Raw genomic sequence first — 18953 nt, 5'->3', positions numbered from 1 at the left:
TAGAGCCCCTGCCTAGAATCCCTCAGTGAGGGGCTGGGGTGTGGCTCAGTGGTAGAGCTCCTGCCTAGAATCCCCCAGTGAGGGGCTGGGGCATGGCTCAGTGGTACAGCCCCTGCCTAGAATCCCCCAATGAGGGGCTGGGGTGTGGCTCAGTGGTAGAGCCCCTACCTAGAATCCCCCAATGACGGGCTGGGGTGTGACTCAGTGGTAGAGCCCCTGCCTAGAATCCCCCAGTGAGGGGCTGGGGTGTGGCTCAGTGGTAGAACACTTGCTAGAATGCACAAGGTCCTGGCTTCCCTCCTACTATCTTCCAAAAGAAGACTATAGAAATCATATCAGGGCCTGGGACCAAATATTAGAGTCTGGTAGGTTCAAGGTGATGTTCAAAGTTAAAGCCAGGAGTTCAGGTCAGGATCAAGTGACTTAAGATTTTGTCACTTAAGACTTGGAAAGCCCAGAGGATCTGAAGCCAGAGCCTAGGAATAGAGAAGGATACTAGATACTCACGCTGCCTCCTGGCACTCCAGTCCGGTCCCACAGGAGAGTGAGCTCGCTGTGCCCAGGGCCTGCCGAGCCATTGAGCTGGCCTCGGATCTCCACGGCATACTTGTGGCCTCGCCCAGGTAGTGGGAAGAGGCGAGCAGAGCCAGGGCGCTGCAGACGCCGTGTCTCCTTCTCTTGTTGAGCCACCCAGCGCCCCACCTCCTCCTGCAGTGGGGTGAGCAACAGACAGGACCTCACACCTCTCCACTCTCCTTCAAACCACCAATCCTCCCTTCTGAGGCACCAGCTCTTCCTTCTTCAACTTCAAGAAGCTGCCATCCTCCCCACAACCAACCTCCTCCTCCTCAGGGGAATCTCATTTGTCACTCAAACCTTCCCCATCCTTCCAAGAATCTTCCCAAATTCTGCTCACAAATGAAAACCCCATCTTCCTTTAAGGATACACCCCATGTCTGAATGCTCCCCACTGTCCCCCAGAACCCTGACATCACCACAGATGCCTCAAATCACACTCAAGACCATATTTACCAAAAATCACCTCAGGATACTCTAGAATCCCTTACCATGTTCTCAGTGTCTGGGCCTTTGGCCATCCGGGCCAGGACATGGAGGCGTTGGGCCCGAGCCCACACAGCCACATCCTCAGCCCCAGGGCCTCCTGGCCCTCCTGGCAGCAGAGGGTGGATGAAGCCTCGGTAGACCAAGGATACATCTGTCTCCGGGCTGGGTGTCAAGGTGATAGTTGTACTTCGGACAATGGAGACCTGTACCATTGGAGGTGGGGTGTGTATATAAGTACCTCTCTGGACCATCACTAAGTACCCACACCCCTCAGGCCAGACCAGTACCAGAGAAGACAGGCCAAATCACCCTCATCAATGAGAAACTGAGACAGGGCACTGAATTTAGGCAGCTTGCCCATTATCCCTCTAGAAAAAGTGTCAAGACCAAATTCAGACAGTATAAACAGGTTCTACCTGGACCCCCAAGCCAACCTCTTCTTCAGGTCATAGCAAAACTCAAAAGACTAAGGGGCCAGCAAGATGCCTGGGGGGTAAAGGTGGCTGCCATGCAAGCCCAGAGACCTGAGTTTGGTCCCCAGAACCTATATAACGTAGAAGAAAACAGTCATCTCCACAAAGCTGTCCTCTCTTGGGAGACAGAAGCAGGCAGCTAGTTGTGAGTTCAAAGCCAACCTGGCCTACCTAGGGAGTTCTAGGCTATCCAGGGCTACATAGTAAGAACCTATCCCAAACAAAAACAACACAAAAAACATGTCCTTTAAGCTTGAAGGCTGGACCCTTTGGCATCTTTGTCCTCAGTTCCCTGCTCTCTCACCAGCCCTTCCAAGGCTAGGCCCAGCATTCCTAGTAACAACACAGCACACAGGGTGTGAATCTGTAACAGCAGAACAGAACAACCCAAGTACTCATCACGAGACTATTTATGTAACTCACAGGACCTGGACTTGTTGGACCACACCTATAAACCCAGTACTTGGGAGACTTAGGCAGAAGGACAGAGGCCAGCCAGGACTACACAGCTAGACCTTCTCCCAAAAGCAATAATTAAATAAGCCCATACAAGTATAGCATTTAAATGTAAACAGAATATTATATAACCATCCAAAATAAGAAGAGTGAGCTGGCACTGTGGCAGAGGCTTGTGACTCCTTTCCTCAGGAGGTGGAGGAAGGCAGATCAGCCTCAGGCATACAGAAAGCCCAAGGCCTGTCTAGGCTCCTCAGGAAGGGAAAAGGGGGCACACGGGAACGCGTGCCTTACAGTGCCAGTTCTTCAGAAGGCAGCCAAGGGAGGATCACGTGAGCCTGGGCTACCAAGGCCAGCCTGGGAAACATATCAAGACTCTGTCTCAAAAGAAATACCAACTAACGAAAAAGAGTGGAAGTATTTCCTAAGTTCTGTTATGGGAAGGCCTACTTGGATATATTAAGACAACGCAGGCTGAGTCTGGAGGCAGAGGCAAGAGCATCACCACGACCTTGTTTGCTGTGGTGGCTCATGACTGTCAACGACACAGGATTCACCATCCAGGAGACAAATCTCCGAGCATGCGTGTGAGGGAACGGAGGTGGAAAGACACACTCAAAACGTGAGTGATGCCAGCGGAAACAAAACCGGAAAGCGAGCTGAGTTGCAGAATTCGCCTCATCACTGCCTCGCATTCTGGTCACCATGCCTTCTCCACCAACGTGGAATGAAGTGCTTTGGATTTTTGTTTTGTTTTTGAGACACAGTGTCACTATATAGGACAGGCTGACTTAGAATTCAAGACTCTTCTCTCTTGCCTTAGATTCCCAAGTGCTGGGATCACAGCTTGAAATCCAAGTGAAGTTACAGCACTTCACTTGGTTACAGTGAAACAGAAACAGTTACAGGAAGGGTTAACGTCTGGCTTGGTGGTGGTATGCATATTTAGCATGCACAAAGCCCTGGGTTCCATCCCCAGTACTATCCCCCAAAGACTTATTTGAAAAGAAGCAACTCTAGGTTCATAACTGTCAACTTTATCCCCTGGCCCCCACCTTGTCAGGCTGAGAGGCGTTGGGGGGCTGCTGGAAGGTGAGCAGGTGCAGGCCAGGCAGGAAGCTCTGGGTGACACAGGCCTCCAGGGAAGTAACGAAGACAGGCGCTGGCCCCCACCAGCCCACGGTGCCTGAGATCTGCTCCCCTCGGCAGCGGGCCTGCTCTGAGAGAACAGAAGTGTGGGAGGCTGGAGGGTCAGTGTGAGGGACTCTGAGCCCCTCCCCCACTACTATTGACACTCACCAGGCCTAGGAAGGCAGCTCTCATTGTGCACACACCAACCTAGGGCCCCGGGTCCCCGGGGAGGAGCTGTGGGGCTACTGAAGGCTAGACAAGCTTGGCAGTCACTTAGGAGGCGGCCTAGGCCCAGACAGCTGGCCGCTGGACACTGTAGGAAAGAGTAGAGTCAATGCATACTGTCCTCTGGAACTCAGGAGAGCTGAGAACTGTGGGTACATGGGCTGGCCAACAGGAAACTGGAGCAGGGATGGCCTATAGCAGCAGTTCTCAGCCTGTGGTCACAACCCCTTTGGGGGCTGAATGACCCTTTTACAAGGGTCACCTAGACCATCCCTGCATATTAGGTATTTATATTACAATTCCTAACAGTAGCAACACTATAGTTATGAAGAAGCAACTAATATACTTTATAGCTGGGGTCACCACAGCATGAGGAACTGTATACAAGGGCCACAGTGTTAGGGAGGCTGAGAACCACAGCTCGACAGGAAACCAAGAACAAGGGCTCAGGTATCCAGGACCAGGTTCCTAAGGTCAAAGGGGCTCAGGGTTTAGGAGAGGTAAAGGCTCTGGATGGGTGAGGCAGGAGGCAGAAATGAGGACCTTAGAAGGCTGACCGTTTAGGCAGGGAGAGTTAAAGGCAGGCCTCTGTGATAGTAGACAGGGGGCCCGGGGCAGTCACTCACCGCTCCTGAGGAGGTCCCGGGAGGAGGGGCTGCTTGGCAAGCCCCCTGACACCAGCTACATTCCGGGTCTCGGGAGCAGACGCTATGGTCTGTGTACATGGAACAATAGTCCAAGTGGTACTGCAGAGACACGGGACACAGGAAGCAACACTGCTCTCAAAGACCTGGAGCTGTCTGCCAACTTTACCCCTGTGTTTGTCCCAGGTAATCCCTATCATTCAGTGCCTTAAGGACCCCAGCCCATTCTCCCTGAGCCCTGGGAAAGAAAACCTATATTACAGAACACCCTGTTCTTCCCACTGCTCTCCACTTCACCCCTTATCTGTAGAGACCATGCCACCTCCTCCCACAGCCCCCCTCTCCCTGTCACCCCAGCGCTCACATCCAAAGCAGGTGCCTGAAACACGAAGGGGGGCACCTTGTAGGCCATCAAGTCCCCACGAGGCCGGCCACTATATCCCCCAGCCACCAGCAGGACACTGCCGCCAAGCACAGCTGCCACATGTGAGTAACGGCCACTAGGAGGTGCTGCTCGGCCTAGAATGCAGTCACAAGGTAAGACCTTCCCCAGCTTCTGCCTTCCAGATTCTAGCTCTTCCAACAGCCTAGCTAGACTATTGCTGTTTCAGCTCCTACCTAGCAAGGAAACCCTCCTGGCCTGCCTGGCTCAGCACTGGTTTATACTCTCCCTTCTCTCAGAAGCCCAATGCCCCTGTGCAAACTGTCTCAAATAAAGCATGATCTTTGCAACAGACAAGGACTCAAATCACACATGAGTTTTTAGGCAGGAGACCCAACCTTGCCAAGTCCTGGTTTCTTTCCCCATGAAAAGAATCACCTCTACCCTTGTGGAGCTCGGAGGACAGGAAGGGGAGTCCCAGAAGCTGAGGCCTCACCTGCCCACATGACCCAGCAGCATAAGGCTCCCCTCTGGTGACTTCCCCGACATTCTGGGGAAAACCAGGGTTTCCCATCCCCAGTCCAAAAGACCTGTACAGAGCTGTTCCACCTCTCCTGGTTCAAATCTGCCAGTCAGAACTCAAAATGAGGAACCCAATTCCTGCAATTCCTAGGAAAGAGGAGTCTTCTCCCTCTGGGTATTTTTGTTTTATTTTGCTTTGGTTTCTGGGTTCTTTCTATTTTTCTATTTATCTACGCGTCTGTCTATCTGAGATAGGGTCTCTCTGAGCAGTCCTAGCTGTCCTGGAACTTGCTCTGTAGACCAGACTGGCCTTGAACTCAGAGATCCACCTGTCTCTGCCTCCTAAGTGTTGAGATTAAAGGCATTAAAGGCGTGTGCCACTACACTGGGCTTTTTTTTTTTTTAGAGATTTATTTAATTGTATGTGCATTGGTTTTTGCCCGAATGAATGTCTGTGTGAGGGTGTCAAGTCCCCTGGAACTAGAGTTACAGACAGTTTTGAGCTGTCATGTGGGTACTGGGAATTGAACTGCGGTCCTCTGAAGAATAGCCAGTTCTCTTAACCTCTTAGCCATCTCTCTAGCCCCTCCCCCCTTTTGACACAGGATCTCCATCTGTAGCCCTGAGCTAGTCTCAAATCCAACCTCCTGAATGATGGGATTACAGAGCCCTCTGAGAATGGGAAGCGAGTGATACAATTAAACAGTTATTGGGGACACCTACAAAAGGCAAGCAAGAGGCCACTGAGATTGTTCATCTCATAAAAGAGCCTGCCACCAAGTCTGGTAACCTGAGTTCAATGTTTGGGACCCACATGGTAGAAGGAGAGAACAAACTCCTGCAGGCTGTCAGGACCTCCACACACGTACTCTGGCCTGAGCACGCACACACACACACACACACACACACACACACACACACACAAATAAAAAGACAAAACAAGTAGGAAGAGAAGGGATCCCAGCTGAGAACCAGAGAGAGAAATGGCCAAGGCCATCTATCACCGAGCACCCAGATCCAGCCCAGCCTGATGCTTTCACCAAAATGAACCAAGAAATGAACCTTTTCTGCTTTTAAAAAGTGAACCGAGGTGGTGCACACCTTTAGTCCCAGTACTTGGGAAGCAGACGCAGGTGGATCTCTGTGAGTTCAAGACCAGTCTGGTCTACAGAGTGAGTTCCAGGACAGGACAGACTACACAAAGAAATTGTCTCCAAAAAACAAACAAACAAAAATAAGGAATCCTGGAGACAACTGTTGACCTCTCCACTGTGCGAGTCACACTTCACACATCATATCAGAACCCCATTTCTTCGTTGAGGACAATAAGGCGCAGGCATCAAGGCATGCTTTTGTGTAGATGCCTGTTTGAAGTGTTTGAAGTCAGCCATTGCGGCTCTACCTCCTGCCCACTACGACTATGAAGTCACTCACCTTAGGAAGCAACTTAGGGCGCTACAAAATGGTAAACTCCCAACTAGACCCTTGGTTCTGGAGCTGGAAAGATGGCTCAGCTGGTAAAGTGCTTGCCTCAGAAGCATTAGGACTAGAGTTCAATAACCAGAACAGTCACAAAAATACCAGGCATGGCAGAACACCTATAATGCCAGCACTGTGGACGTGGACCAGGAGGGAGCCTAGGGCTCACTGGCTGGCCAGACTAGCCTAGCTGGTGAGCTCCAGGCCAAGGAGAGACCCTGACTCAGGTGGACTATTCCTGAGGACAATACCTGAGGTTGTCCTCTGGCCTCCACATGTGCACACTGCACATACACACACATTCACATATTTAAAAATAGAAAATAGAATCAAAGTTAAGTGCCCCTGCATCTGCTTCCTGGTCAAACACCACCACACCTCCCCCTACGCCCCCCCCCACCCTGCTTTTCTCCAGAGGACTGAGGCAGCTCTTGCTAAAATTCAGAGACCTTCAAAAGCCTTCAGGCAGAGGAATGACTTACCCTCAGGGGTTCCTGGTGGGGCAAGCTCAGCCCCTGACACCCACTGGTGGCAACCAAGGTGGTAAAAGAAGATGCCATCTTCATAGCACTTTTCCTCCTGGTAATGGGTGTGCACATTGCCCCCTGGGAAAGGAGGAAAGGGCACAGCTTGCAAGCCTTGAGGGAGGGAGGACACCCACGTGGAGTCTTAGCTCAGGGAAGACTTGGGGGAGGGAGGACACCCGTGAGGAGTCTCAGCTCAGGGTGGGCTCAGGTAAACCTTAGGGGAGGGAGGGACATTCAGGCTGAGTCTCAGCTCAGGACGACAGGTAGGCAGACATGATCAGGGAAATCTCACCGTAGACCACCATGTAGTTTCCCAGAACACTGGCTGTGTGGAAGGCTCTCTCCCGTGGACCCTGGAGCCCATCCCGGCCCTTCAGCGTGGTCCACACACGCCGATCCACATGGAAGAGCTCAGTGGAGTTCACCCGCACGGAAAACCTACAGGGAAGAGACAGGCCAGGGCTCAGGGGAGGAAGGGCTTCCTTCCCTCCTCTGGCTTCACTCACCCAGGACAGAGACGACCATGACCCTTTCCCATCCTAAGCAGATATTCACTATGGGCAGGACCCAGGTCCTAGCAGGGTCTAGTACCTTCATAATCTGGCAAGAGCTGGACAACGGGCAGGTGAATGGGTGGGAGTGTGTGGGAAGAAACGGTCAGAGCGTGTAAACAGGGATAGTGTGTAAATAAGTGAACAAAGGAATGGTGAAAGAAAGAAGTGTCGAAGCCAGGCAGTGGTGGCGCACGCCTTTAATCCCAGCACTCGGGAGGCAGAGGTAGGAGAATCTCTGAGTTTGAGGCCAGCCTGGCCTACAGAGCGAATTCCAGGACAGGCTCCAAAGTTACAGAGAAATCCTGTCTCGAAAAACCAAAAAAAGGAGAAGGAGGAGGAGGAGGGAGAAGGAAGAGGAAGAGGATGAAGGATGGCATGAGCACAGGAGTCTGTCACTGAGCAAAGACCTCTCAGGACTAAGGTCACCAGGGTGTTTGGCTGGTATGGCCCTGAAGCACAGGAGTACAGGACAGGTTACTCACCGGGCAGTGGAAGGCCGGTGTCCACCATGAACCAGCAGGGTACGGGACGAGGCATGGAATACCATAGAGTGGCCAGTGGCAGCAGGTGGCCGCCCACCTGCTGGAATCACCTGCTCCCAGTAGCCCCTGCTGGTGTGGTCCAGGCGGAAACGGAAGAGGCCAGAAGAAAACAGGTCATGCTGAGTGCGGCCACCGGACACATACAACCAGATGTCGTCCACCAGAGCAGCTGCATGGCCGGCCAGGCCTGGGGGCCCAGAGGGACTGGAAGCAGGTGGAGCCAGAAGCTCCCAGTGGCCTCCACCCAAGGGGCTGAAGGCCCACACATCATTGGTGAGCAAGCCATTGGCCAGCTCACCACCCATCAGCACCAGGAAGCCAGCCCAGGCCACTGCTACATGGGAGTGCCGGGCAGCCTGTTGGGAAGAGACAAGGAGACAGAGATGGTGACATGTAGAAAGGGCCAGAGCAGAGAGACATAAAGACAGAAAAACAGACATGCAGAGAGGGACTAGGAGACAAGCCAAGTACAGCAGTGACAGAGGCAAGAGGATCACGAGTTCAAGACCAGCCTGGGACATACAGTGAATCTGAGAGCAGACTAGGCTACATGAGACTCTGCTTCAAGCAGACAAATAAGCCAAACAAAAAGAGAAGAAGAAGGAAATAAAGAATAAGCAAACAGAAAGTCAGGTCTGGTGGCATGCACTTCTAATCTCAACACTTCTGAGGCTGAGGCAGGAAGACTGCCATGAATTCAAGGCCAGCCTGGGCTACAGACTGGGAGCCACATCAGCCTAAATCCTTAACTCAAAATAAAAGAAAGAAGGAGTCAGGAAGTAGTGGTGCATGCCTTTAATCCCAGCACTCGGGAGGCACAGATAGGTGAAATCTCTCAGTTCGAAGCCAGCCTGGTTGGTCTACAGAGCAAATTCCGGGACAGCCAGGGCTATTACATAGAGAAACCCTATCTCAAAAAAGAAAAAAAAGAAAGAAAAGAAAAAGAAAAAAGGAAGAAAGAAAGAAGGAGGAGGGAGAGGAGAGGGAGGGAGGAAGGAAGGAAGGAAGAAAGAAGGCAGGGAGGGAGGGAAGGAGGGAGGGAGGGAGGGAGGCAGGCAGGCATACAGACATGAGACACGAGAATAAAAACAGAGATGGTGACAGAGAAGCACCGTGAGAGAGTGAGGAGGCAGGAAGATAGAAATAGAAGTGAGCAACAGTGAGAAACAACCCCAGAGGAATAGAGACCAAGACAGAACAGGATACCAAGAAATCAGACAGAGGCAGATTGATAGAGACACACATACACTAGGTTTGGTAGTATATGTCTCCAATCCCAGTATGAGAAGAAGGAAAATCAGGGGTTCAAAGCCACCCTGGGCTGTCCAAAGACCCTGTCTCAAAAAAACGGAAGGAAGGGAAGTAGGCCGGCTGGCTGAGGGAAGGGGAAAGAGAAGAGGGGGCAAATGCGGAGAGGGATGGAGAATAATAGCTATAGAAAGAAGGGGGAAGGGGCAAGATAAGGAATCTCCGAATGAGCAAAAACAGAAACAAGGAGGTAGCTGGTAGCAGGGTGAAGGGGTCATGGGTGGGCAGTTCCCCAGTCGGGGCAGAGGAGGGTTCGTACCGGAGCAGGACTCAGGTCCCAGGACTCCCAGGTGTTTGTGGAGAAGTTGTACAGGACAAGGTCGCCCAGGGCCTTGTTAAGGTCCTGGCCTGTAAGTAAGAAAGTGCAGTCAACCCCGGGCACAGGCTGACAGCCTCCAGACCCTTCAAACACCCACTCCCCAGCTGCTCACCTCCAAAGACAGCCAGCAGCCCAGGTGGGGACAGGAAGGCACCGGCTGCCCCAATTCGCGCAGAGAAGGCAGGGTCCCCAGCACTCACATTGTGCCACCAGCCAGCCCCCTGGTTCTCCCACAAGTGCAGGTCACAGGCTCGTCCAAGGAATCCAGGCTCACAGCGGCATGGTCCCAGGGTCTGGGATGAAGGGGACAAAAAGGTAAAGAGAAAGAGACCGAGATATGGGCCAGGGAACACACAGAAAGAAACAGATTCAAGACAGCAAGGTAGAAAGAGAAACAGAAACGGAAAGAATGTTCAAAGAAACATTCAGAAAGAAGGGGACAAGCAAGGGGACAAAGGAACAGGCGACACAAAGATACATCTCAAGGAAGACAAGGTGGGGCAGAACAGACAGACCCATGGAAAACGCAAGAACAGACAGAAGAGGACATGCTAGTGAGGTCTGGGCTGGCTGAGCTCAGATCTCAGAGGTTGAGGAAAGGAGGGTTCTAAACACAATACAGATCACAAGTTGGGGGTGTAGAGCTGAGACGTAAGGTTAGGGTGAAATGAAAGGAGTTCTGACAATGAGCCAGGTGTGGTCCAGAACTCAGGAGGCTGAGGGAGGAGGATCTCAAGTTTGAAGGCAGCCTAGTTACCAAATGAGAAGCTGTCTCAAAAACAATCAAACAAAAATCATGGCAGAAACCCAAAGCCAAACAGAGGATGGAGGTATTATTACTCCTAGGTGAAGGATGGCTGGAGATGAGCGCAGAACCAGAACTGGGGTCTTGAAGGGAGAGGAGCAGGTGGAGGTGGGGTGGGGTTGAAGTCACAAGTCAGGGAAAGACCTGGAAGGAGAGGGGACTGGCTCCCAGAGCAGTGGGGAGGGGCGTGTCATGGTGGAACAAGGCCCCAGACGTGGCAAGTATGGTCACAGATCAGGATCCCAGGAAGGTTCAGTGGGGGACAGCTCACCGAGGCACAGGTGCCATGGCTGCCACAGTAGGCTGAGCATTCCTGCAAGCCACAGTCCGGACCTCCCCAGCCAGGCTCACAGACACACACTCCTGGTGACTTGCACTGTCCATGATTCCGGCAGCCCCCAGGACACAGAGAGAAGCGGAAGGAGGCGTTGAAACCCAGCAGGTTGTAGTTGGCATCACTGAAAAGGTGGAGCAACATCTACAAGACAAGAGGACTGGGTACAACGGGTAGGCAGCACCCAGACAGTGGACACCCCCCCCCTCGGGAACCCACTGCTTTTCTTTGTCTGCCTCCTTTTGTTGTTTTTGAAAAAGAATCTCATCTAGCCCAGGCTGGCTTTGTACCCATTATGTAGATGAAAATGACCTCCTATTTCTGATCCTCCTGTCTCTGCTTCCCCAGTACTGGCATTACAAGTGTGTGCAATCACACTCATTTTATGGGGTGCTGGGGATCAAACCCGGGGCTTTCTGAATGCTAAGCAAACACTCTACCAACTGAGCCCCAGCCCTGCACTATGTTCTGTGTGTACGTGGAGGCCTTTGTTTCGTTGTTGTAGCTGCTTTGGGACAGGGTTTCACGATGGAGCCCGGGCTGGTCTCAAACTCTCAGCAATCCTTCTGCCTCAGCCTCGTAAGCACATAGATCACAGGAATGCACCACCAACCCCAGCATTCTGTCTTTTTCCACCTTCCACTGTATCTTCTCTGATATCCTCTGACTGGCTTTTGTTGTCCCTTCTGATCTCTTCCTAGGTGTGTGCTCCTCCTCTCCCTCACGTTCCCAAGAGATCCTGTATCCCCACCACTAACCTTGCCTGAGGAAGCCTCAATGGGTGGGGGCCGGGTGCTCCCACTCAGACTAGCGAGCAGTGGGCCTTGGGGTGAGTCACCATCATACACAAACAGGTAGTCATAAGTACACTCCGTGTCCAGGAAAAGGAAGTCCAGCAGGATTCGATGCTGAGGGCTCGGGGCTGAGAAGTAAGCACAGGGAGACAAGTTCCAACACGCTCTGCAAGGACCCATGCAGCCACCCACTGACCCCAGCACACCTTATTCTGGGCAGCGATGTGAGGGTTCCAGAGAGCTCCTGTCTCACACAGCTGAGACAGACAGAAGCCAGGAGCTCGGAGGAAGGGCAGCCTCGGCTCTGCTTTGGGGATGAACGGCCACCGTCAATCAACTTGAAGAAATTCACAAAGCCCTTCTCATCCACAGCACAGTGTTCCTGACACCAGACGAGGCCCTAGCAGGCTGTGTCAAGAGAATCCTGCCCCCCACCAGCACAAAGAACTCACCTCAAAGTACCCTGCCACACCTGCAGAGACTCTGCCTCTGCTTACTTTGATACTACATGCACTCAAGAAAACTAGACAGCCAGTCATCAAATCTGGCCTTTGTTCCTCAATGGCTACTAGCTGTGTGCCCTTGGGCAAGCTGCTGCCCTCGAGGACGGTTTTCTCACAAGTAACAGACACAGCTGCTAAGACTGTGGTAGAGCCAAGGTCTCTCTCTTTTCTAAAAATAATAAAAAATAAAGATTGATTTATTTACTATGTATACAGTGGTCTGCCTCCACACCAGATCTCACTGTAGTTTCAAGCCACCATGTGGTTGCAGGAATTGAACTCAGAACCTCCAGAAGAACAGCCAGTGCTCTTAACCTCTGAGCCACCTCTCCAGTCGTGTTTTTTGTTTGTCTGTTTTCCTCTGTGGAGCCCTGGCTGTCCTGGAACTTGCTCTATAGACCAGGCTGGCCTTGAACTCAGAGATCCACCTGCCTCTGCCTCCCGCGTGCTGGGATTAAAGGCATGCGCCATCACTGCCTGGCATGTTTGTTTTTGAAACAGGGTCTCACTGTGCAGCCCTGGAACTCACTTTGTAGACCAGGCTGGCCTCGAACTCAGAGATCTGCCTGCCTCTGACTCCTGAGTGCTGGGTTTAAAGGTGTGCACCACCACCACCTGGTAAGATATTTAGGCCTGCTTTGGGGATGTAGCTCAGGGGAAGAGTACTGTCCAGCATGTCAGAGGCCCCAGGTTTCATCCCCTGTACTGAAAAACAAGGAAACTTTTTTTTTCCCTCCTAGAGACAACATTTCCTAAATCCTAGGCTGACTTCAAACTCTGCCTCAGTCTCCAGGATGCTGGGATTACAAACGTGTGCCATCACACCAACCCTCTCTCTGTCCCTCTCTCTCTCTCTTGCTTTCTGAATATAAAGGTGAATGCTGGCTTGAGCTTGTATAGGTCTTGTTAAGATAGATATAGATACAGATATATATCTTATGTGTGTATGTATATGAATATATGTGACTTTATATAAAGCTGGGCAGTCATGGCTCATGACTCTAATCCCAGCACTCAGAAGCAGAAGAAGGCCAATCTCTGAGTTTGAGGCCAGCCTGGTCTACAGAGCAAGTTCCTGAATAGCCAAGGCTACACAGATAAACCCTGTTTTGAGGACACACACACACACTTAATTCCCTGCCCTTGCACCTGGGAAGGGCCTCAGTGACTTGCCTGGCCAATAGAAAGCAGAAGTGATCATCTAGGGCTCCTGAAACCGAGAAGCCTTCCACAATTCACAGTTCACCTTGGCATCCTAGACAGCTGGCTCCCTCTCTGAACACAGCTGTTATTCATGAAAAGCCAGAGCAACGAGGAAAAGTCACTGTGTGTTCCAGCTGACAACCAACATCAAAGAGCAATTCTGAAAGGGGCCTCTTTGGAAGTCCGACAAAGTGGGAATACTAATGGCCACAGGTGAGCCAAGGAGTAGCTCCGCTGTGGAACTTGCCTAACAGCCCCCAGGGAGGGGCTGGGGGAGTGGTTCAGTTATAAAATGAGTGTGCCTGTCACACACAGGAGGTTCCAGGGCAGACTTTCTAGAACAGTGTGAGTAAAGGCCAAGCAGCCAGAAAGCATCGGGCTCCTCAGAATAGCTAAAGTTGGGGAGTGGATGTGCCGCAGCAGTAGAGCGCTTGCCTAGTGTGTGCAAAGCTCCGGGCTCCCAACCACGTGCACCCGGGCTTGGCTGCACATGGTGCAACCCCAGTATGGGGCGGGGGGGGGGGACTCAAGTTTAAGGTCATCTCTGGCTATATTCCGGCACTCTGGAGTCTGAGGTAAGAGGATAGTGGGTTCCAGGCCTGCAGAGCTACATGACCATCTGAAAACCAACACAGACCCCTGGGGGATGGGAGTGCTCTCTCTTCTCAGGCCCACTCTATCTTAACTACCTAGCTCACCTCAGTTTTCGGGGTCTTATGAGCCTTAGCTTCCTTGCCTATGAAATGGGAATAATTCTCCGAACAGACTAAAACTGGTGGGAATTCTCAACAAGATGACTACAGTCTGCCAGCCCAGAGCTGCGATGTTCAGTAATGAGCCTCACCTGGCCACTGCCTTGTCACTGTCCTCCCACATGTGGCCTGAGGTCATGCCCTAACATCATCTCTAACAGTTCTTCTCAACCTGACACCTGGCCCTGGCCCTCCTCTTCTCGAAAGGCTTTCACAGCTGCTGAGCCAGGAAAAGAAAGCCAGCTCCTTGACCTCATCTCTCAGACTGCCACCAGAGCGGTCAAGTGTGGTGAACCAGGTCTGGAATCCCAGCTCCATGGGGAACCGGGCCTCTGCACAATCTGCTGCTTTATGTTTGGAGGCCTCCTCCAGGAAGCCAGCCCTGATGGTCCAGGGCTGGGTTAGGAGCCTCTCTTTGGGATTCCCACACACCAGAATAACTGTCAAGTGTCGGGACTATCTGTGTCTAGGGCTACTCCCCCGCAGTCTAGGAGGACGATAGGACAGGACCAGGACCTGAGCCTAATTGCTTCCCAAAGACTGCCTTGGCACAAGGCCTGGCACTGAGCAAGGCTAAGCAGTCTCTGTATGAGAGATGGAAGACACACATGATTACATGACTGGTTAGGCAGGAGTGGAAGGACTGTGCTCAAGGCCATCCAGAGCAACACAGCAAGAGCTTGCCTCAGAAGCAGAAATAGGAAAACAACAACAACAAAAAAAAAAACCCACAAATCATACTGACTAAACAGGTTGTATATATGTATTGAGCAATATACATTTATATACATATATGTGTATAACAATTAATATTTACAAGAGAGCTATGAATTTTTTTAACATATATTTACTTATTGTGTATATAGTGTTCTGTCTGCATGTATGCCTGCAGGCCAGAAGAGGGCACCAGATCTCATTACAGATGGTTGTGAGCCACCATGTGGTTGCTGGGAATTGAACTCAGGACCTCTGGAAGAACAGTCAATGCTTTTAACTTCTGAGCCTTCTCTCCAGCCCAGAGAGCCGTGAATTTGAAAGAGAACAAGGAAGGGTATAAGGGAGTTTGGAGGGGAAAAAAAAGTAACAGGGAAACATAATTGTAATATCAAAAAATAAAAGTCTGGACTAGAGAGATGTCTCATCATCTTAGAATGCAACAAATTCGATTCCTGGCACCAACATGGGGGCTCACAACTATCAGCTTCAGAGATCTGACACCCTCTTTTGACCTTAGGCACCAGGCACACACACACCATACATACATACACCCAGGTGAAACACTCAAATAAGAATAAAATAAACTAAAAAGCAAACAACAACAAACACTACTACAAAGCCAGGTGTAGTGAGGGGTCCCTATAACCCCAACATTTGGAAAACAGAATTAGGGTCATCATTGGCATGTGCCAGAGCATCCTGAGCTACGTGAGACCTTGTCTCAAAAAACAAAAGACCAAGTTGGGCGATGGTGGCGCACACCTTTAATCCCAGCACTCAGGAAGCAGAACCAAGAGGCTCTCTGTGAGTTCAAGGCCAGCCTGGTCTACAGAATGAGTTTCAGGACAGCAAGGGCTACACAGAGAAGCCCTGTCTCAAAAAAGAAAAGACTAAAACAAAAGAAGAGGAGGAAGGAGGAAAGACAGACAGACAGACAGAGAACCATTCTCTCTGGCTTTGATACCACATACAGATTCCTGACCAGAACCTGGGGATATAACATACACATCCCCACCATGGTCTGGAGATTGCACAAGAACTATTCAGCAGAACCAAGAATCTAGATCTCCCAGAATCTCACCAGCCTTCACCAAACAATCCATTCCATCTGGGACCCAAAACAAGTGCATCTTTGTCAAGAGCCATTTAGTTGGAGGCTGGCTCATCATCTGCCTCCCTCCCAAAACTCAAGGTCTCTAGTTTCAACCCAACTCCATCCCAGAAAGAAATCTGACCCCAAGCCCCGCCTCCTACCCGGCCCTTGGTGGAAACCCCGATGCTCTTACTCCAGAGGATGCTGGGAAGTCTAGGACCAGACAAAATACAAGCATGGTATAAGAAGTGAGTATGCCAGGCATGGCACACTCCTATAATCCCAACACTAGGGAGGCTGACGTAGGAGAATTTTTAGTTTACAGCCAACCTGGGCTACAAACAATAAGCAACCAGCCCACTTAGACTTTTGAGGTTATATTTGAAACAGGGTCTACTATATAGCCCAGGCTAACCTCTAACCTGGGCTCTCCTGGCCTCAGTCTCTCAAGTACTCAGATGACAAGCTTGCATCAACATTTTTACCTAAGATACTGGTTCTCAGTGGTGAGAGATGCCTCCCACACCCACATTCAACCAGTTGGCTCCCATCTCATTGGGGAAAACCCACAGACATCTCTCCCTGCAGGGTTCACACCTCGACCTCTTTAGCCTCTGCCCCACTTGGGAACTCACTGTTTCCATACACCAAGTCTCTAGTTTGTCACCCTCCACCCAGGCTCTGGCTGACAAAAATGCCTGCTCTAAACCATTTAGTAGACAGCCCTCTGGTACCCCCAATACCACTGCCAATGTAGCCTTCAAGGACCTGCTCTGGCTCCTTCTCACCTCCGAGTCTACTATGCTAGACAAACATAGACAGAGATCCTAAGACATACTTCCCTCGTGTCCTGATAGAGGCTGGTCACTTTCATACCCCAGTAAACGCCTATACGCGCTCCAGTGCTGTTCCTGTGTACCTTCCAGCAGAGTCCTGTCCCTCCCCTAGGCCTAGTCACTAACTCCCATTTCCCCCTTCACCTTAGACCTGAACACTGTCTCGTTGTGCACACTAGGTCCTGATAGCAATGCCCATCCCACCATGCAAAACTCCAGACAGGTCTGAGCTATAAAGTGAGAGAGCCTGTCAAAAACAAAACGAAACCCTCAAAGCTGAGGAGATGTCTCAGAGGATAAAGACCAAAGTTCAGCTCCTTAGAATCTACACAAAGCCTGATGCAACGGTGCATGGCTGCAGTGCCGGCATACTTACGTTAAGAGGGCGAGCAGAAATGAGAGAATGCCCAGAAGGGCCAGGCAGGCAATTGTGGACAAGAAATCCTGCCTTAGCTGAGCATTAGTGGTGCACACCTTTAATCCCAGCACTTGAGAAACAGAGGCAGGCAGATCTTTATGAGTTCGAGGCCAGCCTGCAGAGCGAGTTCCAAGACAGGCTCCAAAGCTACACAGAGAAACCCTGTCTCAAAAAAACAAAAAAGAAATTCTAGCCATTGTTGGACTAGCTGGACCCCAGCCTGCAAGCCACTCTCATAAATCTCCTTTCTATATAGATTCACTTTGTAAGTTCTTCTCTAGAGAACCCTGACTATACCACCACACCAGACATCCAGCACATTAAATATCTGACTCTTTCCATTTTAACTTAGAGGTAAGTACTAACATTATGCCCATTTGGAGTAAAGGAAACTGAGCCTTCAAAACTAATCTGTCCAAAGTCACAAAACTCGTATGAAATAGAGACTAGATCCTAAGGCCTTAGAGTCCAAGTTTTTCAAGTGAGGAAAAATACCCCTCTCTAATACTCCTGGTTGTACTGTCAATCTGACTCTCTGCATATTCCATCCTATCAGAGTTAGGGCCCAGACTGGCTGCAACCCTGTATGTTCAACATTTTACAGCAAAAGTCCCGGAACGGGGCCGGGCTCTAGGAATGTTCTGAGTGAATGAACGCATAAATGAATGAACCAGAGAACAAGTGAGTGACCCACGCGGCCCCACTCACCCTCGATAAGCCACTCGCAGTTGCCATTTACGCTGTAGTTGCCTGCACCATCCGTCACGAAGCCTGGCGCCTCCCGTAGCACCTGTCGCTGCCCCTTGCAATCACCCGCCAGCACCCTGAGGGACAGGGGCTCCAGCACTGCCAAGGCCAGTGCCAGGGCCACGGCCAGAGCTCGGCCCAAGGCCATCGCCGCCTCCCGCCCGGACCCTAAGAAACGGGAGGGCCGTGAAGACCTGGAGAGGACCCTCTACGGGAGTGAGGCCCTGAGGATGCAATCTTTATAGCATGTGTAGCATGGCCTTGTAGTCCAGTGGTGTACCAGCGACGCAGTCTGGGCCAAGGAAAGAGCCTCTGTTGATGGGCTCTTGAAGCCGAGGGGCGGGCCCTATAGACCCATGGAAGGCCCTGGACACCGAGTCGTTGTGGATAGGGCCAACCTCTAGGGACCGTAGGGGTCCCCTATAGACACGAGCCCCCATAGGGGGTCGACCCCATAAACGGTGCCCAAAAATTAGACTCAGGCTACTGCAAGGCCAAAACAGACCGTAAAGGCAGTCCCCAGGAGCGACGTGCTCTACAGCGCAGCAGGATCCTCCATAGCGGGTGCGGGCCGGGACTCCCGGGGCGACCCCTCCAGGCGGGGGCGGGGCGCGAGGCAGTGCCAGGGGCGGAGCCTGCCTTCAGGGTCCCGGCCGGGATCCCTTGGGTTTACTCTTCTGCTTACCCACCCGCGCCTCCCTCCGGAGCCGGATGGGCTAGATCAGAGAGACCTGGGGACTCCCGGGCCAGAGCGGCCTGGGGGGGGGGGGGACCGGAGGAGAGGGCGAGGGGGCGGGAGCCGCGCTGCCTCTGCGAGAACGCCAGGCTAGGAGGAGGCGAGAGGATGCAGAGTGGCGGGTCAGAGCGGCCCTGGGAGGACCACGGAGCGCCTAGCCCCACCCCTTCTCTGGGAAGACTTCCGGAAACTTTCCCTCCCATCTGGTCCCAGCCGCTTGCGCAGCAGGGAACGGGAATCCAACGCAGAGAAAATTACGCATGCGCATTGCTGAGAGTGTAACCCCAAATCGCGTTAAAAGAAAGTACACTGCCAGTCAGCGGTTGAGCAAAGCTTGTGCCACTGGAGGGCGCCTCTATCTCTGATGTAAAAGTGAAGGCTAAAAAAT

At 51.7% G+C, this 18953-nt stretch overlaps 1 protein-coding gene across 1 annotated transcript in view; it reads right to left on the bottom strand.

Moving 5' to 3' along the window:
* Megf8 (multiple EGF like domains 8) overlaps positions 1 to 18560 on the bottom strand; it is a 48597-nt gene extending 30037 nt beyond the window's left edge. Inside the window, exons 1-14 of the mRNA XM_041654828.1 lie at positions 17791 to 18560; positions 11525 to 11688; positions 10704 to 10910; positions 9740 to 9920; positions 9568 to 9656; positions 7941 to 8356; positions 7197 to 7342; positions 6860 to 6982; positions 4359 to 4513; positions 3977 to 4096; positions 3294 to 3438; positions 3050 to 3213; positions 1068 to 1268; positions 508 to 708 (exon numbers count right to left, since the gene is read on the bottom strand). Of these exons, the coding sequence (XP_041510762.1) occupies positions 508 to 708; positions 1068 to 1268; positions 3050 to 3213; positions 3294 to 3438; positions 3977 to 4096; positions 4359 to 4513; positions 6860 to 6982; positions 7197 to 7342; positions 7941 to 8356; positions 9568 to 9656; positions 9740 to 9920; positions 10704 to 10910; positions 11525 to 11688; positions 17791 to 17977 (2499 nt within the window). The 5' untranslated portion in view covers positions 17978 to 18560. The remainder of the gene's footprint in view (positions 1 to 507; positions 709 to 1067; positions 1269 to 3049; positions 3214 to 3293; positions 3439 to 3976; positions 4097 to 4358; positions 4514 to 6859; positions 6983 to 7196; positions 7343 to 7940; positions 8357 to 9567; positions 9657 to 9739; positions 9921 to 10703; positions 10911 to 11524; positions 11689 to 17790) is intronic.
* Between the last annotated feature and the right edge of the window lie 393 nt (positions 18561 to 18953).

Source organism: Microtus oregoni, unplaced genomic scaffold (assembly GCF_018167655.1).
Source record: "Microtus oregoni isolate MIOR12 unplaced genomic scaffold, Mior012 000006F_ref0000085, whole genome shotgun sequence".
Taxonomy (NCBI): domain Eukaryota; kingdom Metazoa; phylum Chordata; class Mammalia; order Rodentia; family Cricetidae; genus Microtus; species Microtus oregoni.
Note: the sequence above shows the minus strand (reverse complement) of the source record. Positions and strands in the feature narration are given on the sequence as shown.